Raw genomic sequence first — 18,056 nt, 5'->3', positions numbered from 1 at the left:
CACTATAAAACAGGGCAGGGGATATAACTCAGTCAGTAGAATGTACTTCTAGAATGCATGAAATCCTAGATTGGATTCCCACCAACACGCAAAACACCAGTATGGTAGTGCATTGCCTATAATTCCAACACTTGGTTGATGGAACAAGGAGGGTTAGAAGTTGAATGTCATCTTTACCTACACAGTGAGTTTGAGGCAAAGCTGGGCTACATAAGACAAACCTGTCTCAAAAACTAAAATGAAATAAAAGTAAAGCACTATAAAACACTTCTATATTGGTCATTTCTTAAGTGATTTGTGAAGTGGGGTAGTTGAATCTTTATGTATGATGGAAAGAGGTAAGTTAGTAATTGGTGGCATTTTCCCTGGCTTGAAAGGGAATAGCAAAAATATGATGAGATAGGGTGGAGGTAAAAATTATAACTAGATTTTCTCATTGCTTAGATAACTACAAGTGTTCATACCATATAAAGTAACAGCATTGCATAGATTACTATCACCTTGAATTATAACTTTGGCACCACACAAAATAGACTTTATAGCAACTGAAATTATTAGATAATAGTCTCAAATCAAGGCCCTGGCTTTAATCCCCAGGATCACAAGAAAAACCAAAACAACAACAAAAAAAGGAAATACCTTCTTGAGGCAGCTTTGGCCATGGTGCACTGATGAACACGCATGAAGGGCTTTCCTTTTTCATCCCTTTTCCAGAAAATGGGGAGGAACTGAACTGGGACACATTGGGTTGAAGGCAGAAGCTGTGTTGGGATTCAGGGTGTTCACTGGCATTCTCTGTCGGCGGAGTGCTACATCGAAATAAAAAGTGGATAGATGGCTTGGCCCTTGCCCTGCCTCTGTGCTCTCCTCCTTTGTCTCCATTCATGCTTCCAGCATGCCCTGGAAACCTGTTCTGATGCTGTCCTCTCAGCTGGTCACCAAAACACTCATCTCACTCTGGCTAGTGGCCCTGTGCAGAACTTGTCATCTCTTTTCTGTCTTGTTTTGACTACCACTCCCTGTGTGCTTGTGACCTTTGAGGGAAGCGATGGGTTGAATAAAATGTTTCACAGTAATGCCAGAATAAGAAAGAGTTCATTTTCATTAAGTGAAGTGCATCTAAACGTGATTTCAAAGCTTTTTCCCTAGCTACAGCATTGTTTTTGACAAAGACCAGGAGGTAAACCTGTGATTCTTTAAAATAGTTCTACCCATTAACTTTTTCTAGCATTAACTATCCTCCATAATCTGTCCACAGTAATGAAATTTTACAATGCTTTATATATGAGAAAACAAGTATCTTAACATGCACAAAATTTGCTGTAGTGGGACAATATTGCTCACAATAACTGAATCATTATAATTAGCTCATATATTTTTATTTACTCTTTTAAAATAAAGGTTAATTTGGGCATTACTGAATTCACCAGGTTGGCAGCTTGACTGCTTTGGCACCGTTAACTTTTTCTAGGTGAAACCAAAAAGTCAGTCATTTTAACCATTTTGGATGATTCTGAGCCAGAAGATGATGAAAGCATCCTAATTCGTTTGGTGCACACTGAGGGGGGAAGCAGAATTCTGCCCAGCTCCGACACTGTGAGAGTGAACATTTTGGCCAATGACAATGTGGCGGGAATCATCAGCTTTCAGACAGCTTCCCGATCTGTCATAGGGCACGAAGGTGGGTTCTTTTTACTGTTGAGTGCATTCTTTCTCTTTTCCATGGATGTCATATTTTGCCTAGTCGTTTCAAGCTTCTGATGTTTTCTTTCTTTTGTTGAGCTGTGCTTTTAATCTGTGTAGCATTTGGTGGAGAGCCACTTGGTATGAATTGTTTAACTAGATGTAGGAGCCTGGTGGCAGGGTGTTTTAGCCTGTCTCTCTGCATTGCTGGGAGTGATGTGAGCATCAAACCTGGGATACTCAGCCTTTTTATCTGCTAAACGGCAAAACTGTACATATTTCGTAGGGTTCTTTGGGAGGAGAAGGTGAGCTTTGTATGTAAAGTGCTTAATGTAGCTCTTGGTAAGTGCAGCGTGTCTATTTTGGTATCTATTGTTCTTAAACAGTGAAACATTGGCTTCTTGTTAAAAATAATCATAATTGGTGAATATTGTAACCTAGATTTTATAGTTGCTGTGCTTTATGAACAGAGTGCAAAACTAAAAAACCTTATACAATGTTCTTTTCTAAAACATAGTCACTTTATTGCGTCTTTAGTTTTTTGTGTCACAGGCAGCCTAAGTTTTGTTTCAAACAGTATAGCAGTAGTATCTTTGAATAATGTGTTTTAAAATTAATAAGCCATATTTATGGACTGTACTTTAGCACACAGTCACATTTTGTATTTAAAAGATAATTTTACTGAAAAGATGTAAGAGATGAAAATGATGCAGCCCGGGCATTTGCATTCTACTGATGAAACTACAAAAGTTGAGACAGAAAGATTAAGTGACAGCATGGTCAAGCAGCTCAGTAGTAGCTATGCCAGAAACTGAATCCACTTTACTGTGCATTATCTGCCTCTGTATTGTAGACTTCCAACTTGTAACTTTATTGAACTTATAAAAATGTGTGAGCCATTTTTTGACACTCTTTACTTTTATTAGTGGTTTAGAATTGCATGTTGCCCTACCATTAATAAATAAAAATGACCAACAAGTTGTCATAAATCCAGTATAAAGAAAAATTGTAGCATAAATTAAAAAGTCGGCTGGGTATGGTGGTGCATGCCTTTAAACCTAGCACTCGGGAGGCAGAGGCAGGCAGATCTCTGTGAGTTTGAGGTGAGCCTGGTCTACATAGTGAGTTCCAGGCCAGCTGGGGGTACTGGGGAGACCCTGTCTCAAAAAGACCAAAAAAAAAAAAAAAAAAGTCACAGGAGGAATAATTGGTAATAATGACAAGAACATTTCTGGAGTGCTTTCTGTATGCCAGATCACACTCATTATTTCACCTATTTTAGTAGTAGCCCTGTGTGATGGTTGTCAGAAGATGTGCTACACTCTTTTTTTGAATTTTTAAAAATTTTATGTGAATGAGTGTTATGTCTGCATGCATGTATGTAAGTGCATACATGTCATGCAGTGCCTGTGGAGGACAGAAGAGGGTGTCAGATCCTCTGGAACTGGAGTTATGGATTGTTGTTAACCACTGTGTGGTTGCTGGGATCCAAACCAGGGTCTTCTGTAAGAATAGCCAGTGCTCTTAACTGCTGAGCCATCTCTCCAGTCCCTGAATCTGCTACATTCCTACATAAAGAAATAGAACTTGAGATCAGTGGTGGAACTTTACCTCAGCTGGAATCCAAAGCCCGTCCTACAGGGCACCTTGGGAGCAGAGATTGTTATGCTTGGATTTGTATCAGCTGCACAACCTGACGGTACAGGAACTTCTGAACATTTGACGTGATTTTGGTTGGAAGAGTAATGAATTTGAGTAGCAATGCCTCAGATTGGAGATGGAAGTTGGATTTTCTGAGATGATAGTTGAAATCTGAAAAATCTTCATGAACTCAGAGAAAAAGAATATTATCCTGGATGGAGCAACGTGGAAGAGCAGACTAGGATGCTGGAAAGGAAAGTTATGTGAGAGGAGAAGGAGCTAAAGAGAATAAGGACAAAGGATTATAACAGTTTCCAAAGGAAAAAAGTCATCAGTAGCAGCAGCTGTAGCAGGAATTTCAAAGGAAACTGGGGATGGGAAGCAAATATTTAAAAATGAGTAAGGGACACAGCCACGCCCGGTGGTTCTCAGACTGTGATCTTCAGGCCAGCTGCTGCCTGAAGTCTTGCTATTGGTCTATGACTAGAAGATGAGAAATTTTACGATAGTTTCCCTTTGCTGTGATACACAAAGGCAGTATCTAGGGGCTTTCCATTCTATGTGTGTGTTTTCTTGCTATTTAGCTTACTTAGTCATTCCATTTATTTTGTTTTACAAATGGCAGTTTATGATAAAATAAAAATGAAACAACTAAGCCCCGACTTTCCTGGTATACAGTTTTGAGAAGCACTCTTCATTGGTCATGAGAGCAAGGAAAGGAGAAACATTGGAAAAACAGATCACAGAGGAATGTTTTTTATTTTGTTGTAGAAGTGTAAGGAAGGAAAATAATGTGTAGGAGAACCTATCAAAGTATTCGTTGAATGGAGGTCAGGGCCCAGGACACATTATATTTAAAAGGGGCACAGAGCTAGACAAGTCATGTGCTTTTCAACAATATTATGGCACTTTGCTTATAAAGAATGTAGATATCTAGCATCCATTTAAAGTGATTTTTCACTGTAAGGCAATTGTTAACGCAAGTTCATCCTGTGAGTATTGGGTGGTGAGGGGAATAGTGGGCTGAAGTCCTCCGAAGAAGCAAGGCTCTGCGGGTGGATACCACAGCATCTTGGAGAAACAACAGACCCCAGTACCTGTATTCTTTTGGGGCTGCATGAATTTCACCTGTAAACCATATTGTGGTCTCTTTAGTTTCTAACAAAGAACCATAGGAAATACAAAGAAGAAAAGGAATTAGTAATTAAACAGATATCCTAGATGTGTTATTGTTTAAAAGTCTGCTTTCGCATACTGATCTAGGAGATGAGCACAGAGAAGACACTGCTGAATTGCTTTTATTGCTTGTGCGAGTGCTCCTGAGATTTTTTTATGTTTTCAAAGTAAAAATGTGGGGTAATTTTGCTTTTATTCCCTTTATTTCTAAGACCTTTTCCAGAGTCCAAGTTAATTTTATTTTATGAAAAAACGTGAAGAATTCAGTTTTCAGAGTGTGTCTGCATTATCATAAAACTGTGTAGAGAAATGTTAGTGAAGATATTTACCAAAACGAAAGCTTCATAGTAATTCTTCAAAGATGATCACTAAGCAACTAGAGTTTAAAAATCACATGAAATGGGCTTTCAGTGAGGTTAACACTGTTTTTGGCCCGTTTTTCAAGTTTCATTTAAATGATTAGATTAAAAACACAGACCATGCTGGACTTTAGACTCTAAACTCCATTTTCGACTCACAGGGAGTTGCTCTAGTGTTGAACAAGGTACTTTGTTCTGTCAAATCCTATTTCTCTGTTTTGTCCTAAAGCAATGGGAGAAATGCCCAGCACTAAATACTATTTTCTTTCATGTGCAATGGACAGAATTTGGAAATAAGGGACAGTGGATTTTACCGTGGTTGTAGTCCATATAGCATGTACTATAAACTTGTGTGAGATATCTCACTCACTCGGCTCAACAGCATCCTAATCCTCAGAGCATGGTCAGTGGATTGAACTTTGTTGGTTCTTGGAGACAGCGTGACTTTTTTTTTTTTTTTAACAAAAGGATTTCAATGAAAAATGCAGTTGTTTTAAAAAAGAGGTATTTGAACCTCTTTACTATATAAGGAAATCCATTTTATTCTCTAATGTTCATATGGACATTCTGTCTTTAAAGTACTTACTTTCCTATAATTTTTAATTTATTTTCATTTTTTTTTCATCTTTTTTGAGACAGGGTCTCCCTGTAGCTCCAGCTGTCCTGGAACTTACTACGTAGAGCAGGCTGGCCTTGAACTCACAGAGATCCACCTGCCACTGCCTCCCGAGTGCTGGGATTAAAGGCATGCGCCACCACGCCTGGCCCAACTCATTTTCTTTTAAATATAGAGGCAATCAGTTTCAATGACACATGTATATCATGTATATATTTATTGATTAAGCTATGGTCTTTTTATGTTTTTCTATTTATAAACATTGTGGTTGATGTTTATCTTCATGAAAACAATCCTGGTTTGGTGACTAGTAGTGAGATACCACTTAGTTGTTAAAGTGTAGTTTTCATTCATAGTCTTTATTGGTATTAGACTAGATATACTTAAAATATTTTTTATTTATTATTTTTATTTTAGGTATATGTGTGCATTGCCTGCATGTAGCTAAGTGCACCCATGTCTTTGCAATGTCCTTGGAGGTCAGAAGTGGCTGTCGGATCCCCTGGGACTGGAGTTATGGACAGTTGTTAGCTACCATGTGGGTACTGGGATTCGAACCTGGGTCTTCTGCAAGAACAACCAATGTTCTTATCCATTGAGCCATCTCTCCAGCCCCTAGACTAGATCTACTTTTTGATAGATCTTCTCCCTAAGGTCAAAATGTGTCACTTTCAGTCAACGTGCTTTGCACCAGGAGTTGCAGAGCTCTTAGGAACTCACAGTATTAGTGTGGATTGGTATCCAGTGACTGATGTGCAGGGTCTGCCATGGAGTCAGAGCAGCTGCTGGAGAGACAGATGCAAGTTGCAGAAAACCCTTACTCTTAAGCTCCTTCTCCTCTCACAGACAACATAGAGAATGGAAAATTAACGAAGAGACGGGTATCAAAACAGAATGTGAAGTGACTGTCTTTGCCAACTTGTACCTACTTGTTGTACCTGTCTTTTTACAGGGCCTTGCTGTGTTTTTAAAAGAAAACCCACCAAATCCCATTGAATTTCTAAAATCTTAAAAAAGTGCATTATATATGTATATTTATAAATGTACATATCTATATGTAACAATAATAGTCAGAGAAGAGGACAAGAAACCACGAGGGAGTGGGGAGGACATAGGAGGAGTTGGTGGGGTTGGGATGGGTGGGTGGACATGATACAAATATAATACTCATGAATGAAATTCTCAAAAAGTAAAATATATATATAAAACCAAGGCACAAACTGATTCATTGGGAAAAAAGGAAAAATTTGTTTGCTACTGTATATTACATGGTACGAGGCAGCTGTAATTGCCATGCTCCCCCATCCCCTTTGGAAGTATAAGAACCTTCAGGACAACAGAACTTATTTGTAGAATTTCAGAGGGAACTTGTTTCCCTTGTTTTGGTTTAACCAGTCTACTTATTTGGTGAGCATAATCTGTGTAACTCTTTTCTCAGATGGTTTTGTATTTGTTTTTAAAATGACCTTCAAAAGAAATAGTCAAAAATACTGAAAAAAGTGTCCATCACTTTGGGTGGCTATGTGAACTTTTCCAGTGATACTCAGACCTTGGCAGCTGAGTACTTTCCTCCACAGAGGTAGCGAAATGTGTATATGAAAATCAGAATGCACATACCCCCATAATTCCCTTCTGTTATTTGGAAGACAAAACCCTAGTTTAGTTTCTCCTTTTCCTCTGAATGTTCTTTGAGTCCTGGCCTGGAGAAGGCAGCCTCCCAGTGTATGAAGTCAGTTTTCCCAGGAAGCATTTCCAGTGGCCCCACCTCTTGGGAGTCTTCCTGGGAGAAACAGAGCTAATTTTTATCATTTTGATTATTGTTTAGAAAAATTTTCATCCTATTCTTGCTGTTGACATGGTAAGTTTTCAGAAGACTTATAAGATTATTTGCTGAAGAAGTCATTTTTACTTTTCATTTATAGGTGGGCATTAGATGTGCTATGTTTCAAACTCTTTCTGTCTATATTTTTTTGCAAGTTTCTTGCAAGGTTGATATTTATTAAGAAGTATCACACTTTTGAGTATTTTATAGGCAGAAAATTTGAGGAAAGGTTTTATTATTTCTTCCTCTGTACATTTTATTTTTGCTTTCCTTGCAAAATGATATAGTCCCATTTTATATAAATCCTTGCAACCTTTATCTTATTATTATAAGTATAGATTCCCCTTCAACATTAATGTTTATTATCTAAATTTTATTGTCCTTTTGCCTTTTTTTGCATTTCTGGAAGCTATCTGTATTTTTTGAATTAGTATCAGGTTTTGTGATTTTTCAAAATCAGGAAAACCACCTCCAGAATCCTCTTTGTTACCAGTTAACACTAGAGATGAAACATTCAAAGATCTCCTTCTGTCTTCAGTACAGATTTGCTGTGGAAGAAGCATCTCTGTGTTGTATGATGGAAGGACTCTAGGAGCTCATAGCACTGTCCATATTTTGTTCAGGTGAATTATGCGAATATAAAACACGTCAAATGACGACCTGGCAGTTATGACTGACTGACTGAATACTATTTATTATTCCTAATCTTTTGGAGTATTTAATTCCTGATTAGTGATTCCTATGTGCTAAAATAAGAAAAAAAATCAAAGTCTTCTAATGTTATGGTGACGAAAAATTTTGTTAAAATACTTAAAAATGTGTTTAAAATTATTCTGATGCTTTCACCTTCTTATGTATGATCTCCAAATAATTCATTTTGTTGAAATTTTGTGTTTAAATTTAGCATAAGACTTTTATTTTTTATGATTTTAAGTTAAATGAATTAGTCCAGGGCATTTTTTATTTAATAGATTTCATTAGGAATATTAAGTTTATGTCTGAACATTAGTACAGTGTTAGAGTGCTTGCCTAGCATGCAGGAGGCCTTGGTCGTGATCCCCAGCACTACCAAAGAGCCAAATAAAGTGAAAGATGTTTAAATTTATTATCTTTAGAAAATTTAAAAAGTATAGTAGTTTGAAAAACTATTAGAACAAGGTGTTTACATATGATTACTTTATTTCTATTCTGCTTGTTTGAAAAGTGTTAGAAAACAACTTATATACACAAACACTATTTTTAAAATGACATTTTTAGTGAATACTTGTGGATTTCAACTATATTTTTGTGTTGAAAATTATGAATAAGGATGTGTTGTTAAAGCCTTTCAAATATAATCCTCTTTGTCTTTTCATAATTTAATGATGTTGTTCATAGTGTGTCATAGCTTGTATTTACCATTCTATAGAACTAGGGTATTGAGAGTATTTTTAATAAGCCACACAGAACTCAGCATAACTCCCAGCTTTCTTCCCCATTTAACAATTTGAAAGAAACGACTTATTGATTTTCTTCAGTGTTATAAGGTATTACATGTGGATAAATGCCAGGAAAGGAAAACGGCTATTCAGTTAGGGGAGGAGAACAATAACTTTGGTGACATTACAGATGTTGATGTACAGATTTGACACTTTCCTTTTTATTTTTTTTTTATAAAACAAAGTCATTGATGGTATATGTAAGTTACAACCTAAACAAATAAGATTTTCAGGTATTTGCAAGCATTTTAATGCATGCATTGTGTAAAATCACATTGCATACTGGTATAAGGAATTTGTGCCTTTTGAGAGCTGAAGGAAAGAATTTATTTGTGTTAACCCTGGTGCTGACTTGAAGACTGTAACTTATGGAACACCGTGTTCCGGTGCATATTTTGTAGTGTGTACATCTTTGTGTTTTACTTTGCTTTCTCAACTTTTATAAAAATCTGAATTTCCTGAGTTCTATTAGAATGTGTTTAGAAGGAAATCCCTGTGTTAATAAATAACAAGCACGTGTAAAGTGCCTAGAAAATTCAAAACAGAACAGCTCCAAAATGTTCTTGGAAAAGGAATCATAATATTAGTTGCATACTTGGGGTTTGGACTTTGTTGAGTTCAAATATTATTTATTTTACATTAAGCACTTATTAGTCCATATATTTTTCCTGCAGGAGAAATTTTGCAATTCCATGTGATCAGAACACGTCCTGGCCGAGGAAATGTCACTATTGACTGGAAAATTATTGGGCAAAATCTAGAACTCAATTTTGCTAACTTTACGGGACAACTCTTCTTTTCTGAGGTAATTCTACAAAGAAAGCTTTGTTGTAACTTTCTAGGAGAAAACCATGTGTTTTGAAGAAAACGGAAGAAGACGAACACCGCTGCACTGTGTTTCTCGTCATCCCTTCTTTACCTTCTTTACACCCACCTGGTTTGTGTTCTTCAGCGATAAGTATTTATTTTTGTCTTTTCCTTTCCACTGCCCGATACTGAGCCAGACTCTTACTGCTTCCTGCCTTGTTGCTATGTTGAGCATCTAACAACCAGATGTTACCTTTTTTTTTTTTTTTTTTTTTTTTTTTTTTTAATTTAATACTCCTCACTACCAGAGAAATCTCCTGAAACTGCTGCTTTCTTAGACACGTCATGCATTGGTTAAGATTTAAATTGATTTGCTGGGTATTTAATAGCTCCAGTTCATTTTGTATCTTCTTTAAGCCTGATTTCTCTTTGGTCAGTGGCGTCTGCTTTACTAATTTTGATGATGTTTGTTCAGATGAAGCCATGTTTAAGTGCACAATGTAGAAGGCCAGGGAAAACAGGAGATGGTTTATGTGCAGTAACAGTACAAGATGGTATTTCTCTCTATTTGGCATAGGGTACATTGAATAAAACAATATTTGTGCATTTGTTGGATGACAGTATTCCTGAGGAAAAAGAAGTATACCAGGTTATTCTGTATGATCTCAAGACACAAGGTAAATCAAAATTCATTTTCAAACTGTTTTGAGTTTCTGTCTCTGTGTTTAACAAGTAGGTGTGTGACAATTTAAAAAAAAAAAAAACTATTACTTTGGAGCCAGGCATGGTGGTGCACATCTGTGATCCTAGCGCTCAAGAGGCTAAGGAAGGAGGATTATAGATTGAGACCAGTCTAGGTGTAGATTGCTGGGCAGGCCAGAACTATAAAGCCAGATCCTTTCTTAAAATTTCTTTAAATATTACCTTTCCCATAGAAATGTTAGACTGAAAAATACTAAGATGGAATAAGAACACTTAACTTCATGTGCTAAAGAAAATGCTTTAAAAAAGTTTTGCTATATAAGGACTTGGATGATGACTCAGTGGGTAAAGCACTTGCTGCACAAGTGTGAAGACCTGACTGAGTTCAGATCCCTGGAACCCACATAAAGCCAGTCATGGTGGTGTGCACCTGTAATTCCAAGCACTCATGCAGCAAATCCCTGGATGCTCACAAGCCAGCTGGTCCAGCATATGCAGTGCCAAACAGCAAAAGACCTCGTCTCAAAGAAGGTAGAAGGAGAGGAATGGTACACAAGGTTGTCCTCTGCCCTCTACACACACATGTGCTGTGGCACACACACACATTCACACACATACATGCACATAAAAATTAAAATGTTCTGCCATTGCTATGTACTTGTTAGTTTCCTGAGACAAGGTCTTGCTTTGTTGCCCAGGCTGGCCTCAAACTCACTATGTAGCTGAAGCTGGCCTCAAACTCATCTTCCTGCTTCAGCCTCCCAAGTGTTGACATGACCATGTGTTCACCACCATGCTCAACTTGCTAAACAGTAATTTATCAAATAAAATACATTTCCAAAGATAGAAATTCCTGAATTTATTTGTATGCTAACAAATCAATTTATTTTGGACCAGTTACTGTTTATGGACAATTTAAATTTAGCCATCTTTGAGCAAATTGTCTGGGTACATTTTCAGTTTCTCTTAAATTTCTGTAATTCAGACAGCCAATATAGCCAACGACAATAATACATTAGGTGATAGAATTTATGATTTTTCTCTCTAGAAGGAAAATGGAATAGAATGCAGATTGTCAGCCTGGTGATTTCTTTTAGTTAAGTGAGAACTGGATGAGGTTCATATGCTCAGCAAGCATTTAAGCATTTTCCCTTATTTAGAAATTAATGACAAGCATTTAAGCATTTTCCATATTTAGAAGTTACTGAAAAGTTGCCATTTGATTTCCTGATGGCTCCCTGATGTTCTTAGGAGTCCCACCTGCAGGAATCGCTCTGCTGGATGCCCAGGGATATGCAGCTGTGTTGACGGTGGAAGCCAGTGATGAACCACATGGTGTTTTAAACTTTGCTCTCTCATCAAGATTTATTTTACTACAGGAGGCTAACACAACAATTCAACTTTTCATCAACCGAGAGTTTGGATCTCTAGGTTTGTGTTCCTTTGCAGTGAATAGTGGATGGGGTTTCCAGGGAAAGGCCTTTTTAAACATTTATTTTATTTTACTTTATTTTTTTAAATTCCAGTTGTGTGACTGAAGCCATTACCAAAATAAATCAGGGAAGGAAAAAATAATATTAATTCAGGAGAATGTTTCATAACTTTTTTAGTTTTGCAAAGGTTAAAGGAATTTTTTTGTTTTCACAGAAATACTATGTAACAAACAGCCTTGCAATCTCAGCAGCAGATGGTAGCTGACTAGCTGTGGGGTCTGCTGACCAGGCTGGGCTTGGGCTTGGTGACTTTACTTTATGTTTCTCATTTTCCCTCTGGGATAAGTAAAGGCACAAGAAAGCACCTAGGAGCATGCGGCGCCTGCTGTACTATAGGCTTAGAGTGAGTTCATCACCACTTTTAATGTACCCTGTGCTGTTGGCCAAAACAAATCTTGTAGCCAAACTCTCAAATTCAGAGGCAGGGATGCGTGTCTTGACCACAGTAGGACATCACTGAAACATGAACATGGTGGTGAAGGTCATAGACATGCAAATGGTGTGGAATTGGGACCAGTGATAGGATCTACTGCGGGCACTGAAAAAGTTCACAATGAGACATTATGTAAAGGTGAAAATAATTTCAAAATCTTTTTAAAACTAATTCAATCAGGAGTTATTAATATCACCTATACCACGGTTCCTGGAATGTTGGGGCTGAAGAACCAAACAGAAGGAAGCCTAGCAGAGCCGGAAGTTGATTTCGTCCCTGTACTGGGCTTCCTGGTTTTGGAAGAAGGGGAAACAACAGCAGCCATCAACATTACTATTCTTGAGGTAAAGCTCTTGTGTTTTCCCTATTATCATATTAAATCTGAAGTAATCATGTGGAAAGTAGAAATGGATAGAATATTCTATGTACAGAATATTATAAACTATAATATACAGTCAGAGACTTCTAACAACATGTGTTTTAAGGTAACAAATTTCATGAAGACTAAGATTATGTGATAATTTTAGTTTTTCTGTCTTTAATAATTGTAAATTTTCTTTAAGGTTGTAAGCTCAATAATGTAATCATTCAGAGATTTTGTGAATACATTTATTGGTTCTTCCTGCTGGTATCTTTAAATCAACTTACTGCTTTTTCTGAATGATTTTCTTCAAACCACCCAGGAGTTTGCATCCCTGTTTAGATGGGCAAGTCTGCTGCTGTGTTATTTTATTAAAGAAAAATCTTGTGATGAAGATTATTTCCTTAGGACACTTCCTATAAGGTGCTTCTGGTCTAAGAGGTCCTGAGAGAACATTTTGATAATTCCAAAGGATTCATCAGACCTACAGATTCATGAAGATCAAAATCTCTGTGGAAAAGACTGATTAAATTAGAGACAGTGGGAAACTCACTAGAGGCTGATGGCACAAAACGAGATTACAGTCAAATTTAAAGTAATCATTGGTGACTGAATTGCACTCTAAATGTGTTTTCATATTGTGGAATATTGTGTGTTTGGGGACTTTGTAGTTCAGCTATATAAATGCACAACTCAGAGGTTTAAGGAAATAATACTGTGGAAGAGACGGATGAGAATGATGTGTGGGCAAGAGAGAGTGAATAGGTATTTGAAAAGGAATTTCAGTTACTGTGTATTTTGCAGGTTCAATTTGAAAGCTTTTATTCTGTCAGGGACTTATTTTAGTTTTACAAAATTATTAGTTATATAAGCTGTCTACCATCTGAGGTCAGTTGTTGATTTCGACTGCACCTAGAGCTATCATAAGAACTCTAAATCCAAAAATAAAAGGTCCTATTACATCAGTATGTTACAGGTAACAAGATTTTACAAATCTTGCAATCAAATCATCATTTAAATGCCTAAGCTGCTAATGTAACTAATCAGTGGGTTATTCCTTAGTTATAAGCGCTTTTTAAATTTTGTTTGTTTTTTTTTGAGACAGGTCTCCCTATAGCCCCAGCTGGCCTAGAACTCACTATGTAGATCAGACTGGCCTTGAATTCACAGAGACCTACCTACCTCTGCCTCCTGAGTGCTGAGATTAAAGGCATTCACTACCACGGCTGGCTGTTATGAGCGCTTTTAAAGGAGAAAATTTATGCCCCTCCCCAATCCATCCACCAAGTCTAATTTCTTAAGCATGAGGTTTTCAATGCACTGTCCTGTCTCCTTAGTTATTTTCAACCCTTTCTGTGCTCTAGGCAGTACTACACTGAAACACAGCAGGCCTGACATGCAAAAGCAGGCCACTCTGGCATGTGGTAAAGAGAGAGGTGTTGCTGTGTGCCTAAATATTATTTAGCTGCCTAGAGACTGATTTTCAACTTCTTGGTTTTTCATTTGGAAACATGTCTCAAAAAAAGTGTTTATTGGTAGTTGTGTACTGATATTTTAGACAAACATGCATTGGGTTTCTGTATAAGATTTGTAGGTATTGGCCAGCTACTCCTGACATGGGTTTGCTAATTCTTGTGTGTTGCTTACCTGCCTTATTTTTATGGCTAATCGTAGAATTATTGATTGACAATAATCATTGTTTTTAAATATTTTATGTGTATGAGTGTATTACCTGCATGTATGTAAGTGCACTTGTGTTGTGCAATGTCCACAGAGGTCAGAAGATGGTATCTGATCCTCTAGAACTGTAGTTAAGGATGATTGTTAGACACCATGGGGTGCTGGGAACCGAATCTGGGTCCTCTGCAAGATCAGTCAGTGCTCTTAACCACTGAGCCATCTCTCCAGGCCCCACTATCACTTTTAAAGCATTTCCCCTAGGCTGGATATTCCATATACATTGTTTTTAATTATTAGTAACAAACCCATGCCAGTTTGTTATTTCCCCTGTAATAAACATGGTAAAATCGAAGCCTTAAAATTTAAACAACTCATTGTAAGTTCCAGAAGTGGTACTAAGCCTTCTTAATTGCAGAGTTTATATAGATTCCATGGCATCAGGCTATTCCTCACTGCCAATATCAGATACTATGGAAATTTAATGTCTTTTTTATGTTGTATTTAAAATAGGTTTGCATAGTTACATAGTTTACTTATAAGACTGTTTAATGTGTTATAACATTGAGGTGACTTCATATTGTTGAACCCATTAACTTCCTATACCACCACATACAATTATAATACTTTTATATTTGTCTTTCTCATTTAAATACTTTTGCTGTGTTTTCTTATTGTGCACATACTGTTTATGCATAATATATTTGTAATATAGCTTTAAAAACATCTTATGGTAAATAATTCCTTTAAAGCGTAATTAAAGATTTCTATTGAATATACTTTTTGCAGGATGATATACCAGAGCTGGAAGAATATTTCCTGGTGAATTTAACCCATGTCGAACTTATTATGGCTCCTTTAACTTCATTTCCTCCTAGACTAGGTACAGTGGCACTTGTTTATCTTTTTTTCTCACTTCAAGTGAAGTAAAGTAACTTCATTTTTAAATCAAAAGTGGTCATTACGTTTGTTAATTTCAGCCATGTGTGAAAATATGCTGAGCAAAATTCTAGGCTTAATTTAGAGACTACCATTGCAATTTTGTAAATTAGTGTAAAGGCAATAATTACTGTATGATGCTCTTAGGATTTTACAGCTATGCTCTAGCCAAATTTGTATTCCTCAAAGTGGTATTACTTCTTTTGAAGGCATTTTATTTTTAAAATTTAAATAGCTCTTTATGTAAGTGCTCCATTATCAGATGCTTTCATTTTCTTTCAAGTTCAGCTTATATTTTATTTGTGTTCCAATTCTGCTTCTTTTCTCATTTTTCATCTTTTTCTTTGCATGCTTTTAGAAAATTCTCAGTTAATTCCTTACAGACTGAAAGGTAAAACTTGAACTTTGGTGGAGATTTGTTTAGATGTTTTAAATAAGATGTGTTCCTATGCTTGAATACAATCTCTATAGTCAGCTTGGACATGTACTGCTGGGAAACCTTGCCTGAGCCTGTAGGTGTTCTGGGTTGGAAGTGAGCAGTGTTGAGGGCAGCTGGTTCCTCAGCTCCATTGGTAGAAGGTAGCAGGCTAGAAGGGAATTAACCCACGATGAGGAGAAGCATGAAACATGGACAGGATAAATTTCCGAAGACAGTGCAACAACTTTGAAAATAATAACCAGGTTTCTACATGTTATTGCTTGTTTAGTTTCAATTCTTTGATGCTTCCAGTGACTGGGCTATCAAGTACTAATAGGAGATTATTGTTCATGCTAAGGAAACCAACAAAGCACTTCCTCTTTCTCCTGTCAGGCTTATATTCCAGAGTGGTTCGCGTAGTGAACATTTGTGGTGTATTTTCTGAGCCTCTTGTTTCCATTGTTTTGTATGTTAGTACAGTCATTTCTTACATCTTCCCATTTTGCATATGAGGCAGCTGAGGCAAAGTGAAGCTTAATAATAAACCCCAAATCACACAGGAAGTGGTAGAACGTGGTATGCTTTTAGAGTGTCTACTTTTAAGACTCTAGCCTGTTGTCTGTAAACCCTGAATTTATATTGTCTCCTGAACAGCATTGCTCTCTTCAGCTTGAAGAGAATTAGTCTTCCCACTCCTTTCCCCATCTAGGCAGCTATCATAAGTATTCTAAAGTAGAGGATGCTGTGTTAAGAAACCAGCTAAATGTGCGCGTGCACACACACACACAGACACACAGACACACACAGACACACACAGACACACAGACACACACAGACACACACAGACAGACACAGACACACAGACACACAGACACACACAGATAGACACACAGACACACATACACACACAGACACACACAGACACACAGACACACAGACACACACAGACACACACAGACACACATACACACACACACACGCACGGAGGGAACAGAGTTAATATTTAAGGATCGAACAGTAGCTATTTGTATGTAACACTCTGAACTTGGTATGCAGAATGCAAAATGCAAAGGAGAAGAGAACTGTGTTTATCTGTCTAGTCTGTCAAACCCTCTTCTGGTTTCTCCTGCCTAGTTTGCATTGCTGTCGTCTGTGTTACTTTTTCAAATCTGTATATTTCTCTGCACCGTGCTATCTCCCCTTTTTATGTTTTCCTCACTTTTTCCCTTCTATTCTTTCCAACTCCTCTCCTCACAAAATAGTAGAGAGATGCAAATATTGTTTAATTTATAGAACCATAACCGCAGTTCTTATAATTTCATACTGCTTTTAGTTGATTAGATTATATATTAGTAGCTTTTGGTGGTAAAAATATTCCTTTTCTGATCTCACAAGCATTTCTTAAAACTTTCTTAAACATATTTTAGTATATACAGTATCCACATGCAAAAATTATATAGCTTCAGCCTTTAAATTCTGTATCAACGTGGCCTTAAATACAATTTTAATGAAGTTTATATTAATTTATATTCTTTAAGAATATGTCTCTGTGTATTTTCAGATTCAGAAGGCTTGACTGCACAGATTATCATTGGTGCCAATGACGGTGCCCGAGGTGTCATCGAATGGCAGCATAGCAGGTGAGCCCAAGGCTGTGTGAGTCCTTACCTGAGGTTTAGATGCTTCACATCTGCCAAACAGAAGTTATAAGGGGAAAATTAACGCATTCTTTATATTCAAGATTTGAAGTGAATGAAACCCATGGCAGTGTAACACTGGTAGCCCAGAGGAGCAGAGCCACCCATGGCCAGGTTTCCTTGTTTGTCTACGCCCAGAATTTGGAAGCACAGCTGGGGCTGGATTACATCTGCACTCCACAGGTAGGGCTCAGCATACACTATGGATGGTCCTTTCTAATCATTATTCCTTGAGAATTATAGTGATAGAAGTCTTGCATAAATTTATATAACCTACTCCATTAGTGAAATTAGGCCGAAGATTTCTATATGATGACATAGTTCTTTTCTCTGCTTTAATAAGCAGTGTAAACTGAGTTTTATGACCATATTAATTACTCTGAATTCATTGTTTTATCACAATCTTTAATCCTGAAGAATATGAGATAATGTGCTAAAGAATGTTGATTACCTTCCCAGAATGTTTTTTATACTTCTTGAAATTTGTCACTGTTTTTGTTTTTATCTCCTTGATGACATAGTTCTTTTCTCTGCTTTAATAAGCAGTGTAAACTGAGTTTTATGACCATATTAATTACTCTGAATTCATTGTTTTATCACAATCTTTAATCCTGAAGAATATGAGATAATGTGCTAAAGAATGTTGATTACCTTCCCAGAATGTTTTTTATACTTCTTGAAATTTGTCACTGTTTTTGTTTTTATCTCCTAAAACACTTTAAACCTTTAAAATACTTAAAAAAACCTGTCTTTA

General features: G+C 36.9%; 1 protein-coding gene across 1 annotated transcript in view; it reads left to right on the top strand.

The window, feature by feature from the left end:
- Adgrv1 (adhesion G protein-coupled receptor V1) overlaps nt 1–18,056 on the top strand; it is a 595,268-nt gene that overhangs the window by 106,932 nt on the left and 470,280 nt on the right. Inside the window, exons 33-40 of the mRNA XM_008829347.3 lie at nt 1,472–1,681; nt 9,450–9,580; nt 10,160–10,259; nt 11,536–11,715; nt 12,391–12,554; nt 15,038–15,131; nt 17,167–17,245; nt 17,347–17,485. Of these exons, the coding sequence (XP_008827569.1) occupies nt 1,472–1,681; nt 9,450–9,580; nt 10,160–10,259; nt 11,536–11,715; nt 12,391–12,554; nt 15,038–15,131; nt 17,167–17,245; nt 17,347–17,485 (1,097 nt within the window). The remainder of the gene's footprint in view (nt 1–1,471; nt 1,682–9,449; nt 9,581–10,159; nt 10,260–11,535; nt 11,716–12,390; nt 12,555–15,037; nt 15,132–17,166; nt 17,246–17,346; nt 17,486–18,056) is intronic.

This window comes from Nannospalax galili, unplaced genomic scaffold (genome assembly GCF_000622305.1).
Source record: "Nannospalax galili isolate Female #2095 unplaced genomic scaffold, S.galili_v1.0 scaffold173, whole genome shotgun sequence".
In the NCBI taxonomy this organism is placed as follows: Eukaryota; Metazoa; Chordata; class Mammalia; order Rodentia; family Spalacidae; genus Nannospalax; species Nannospalax galili.
This window is presented reverse-complemented; position numbering and strand designations above follow the sequence as displayed.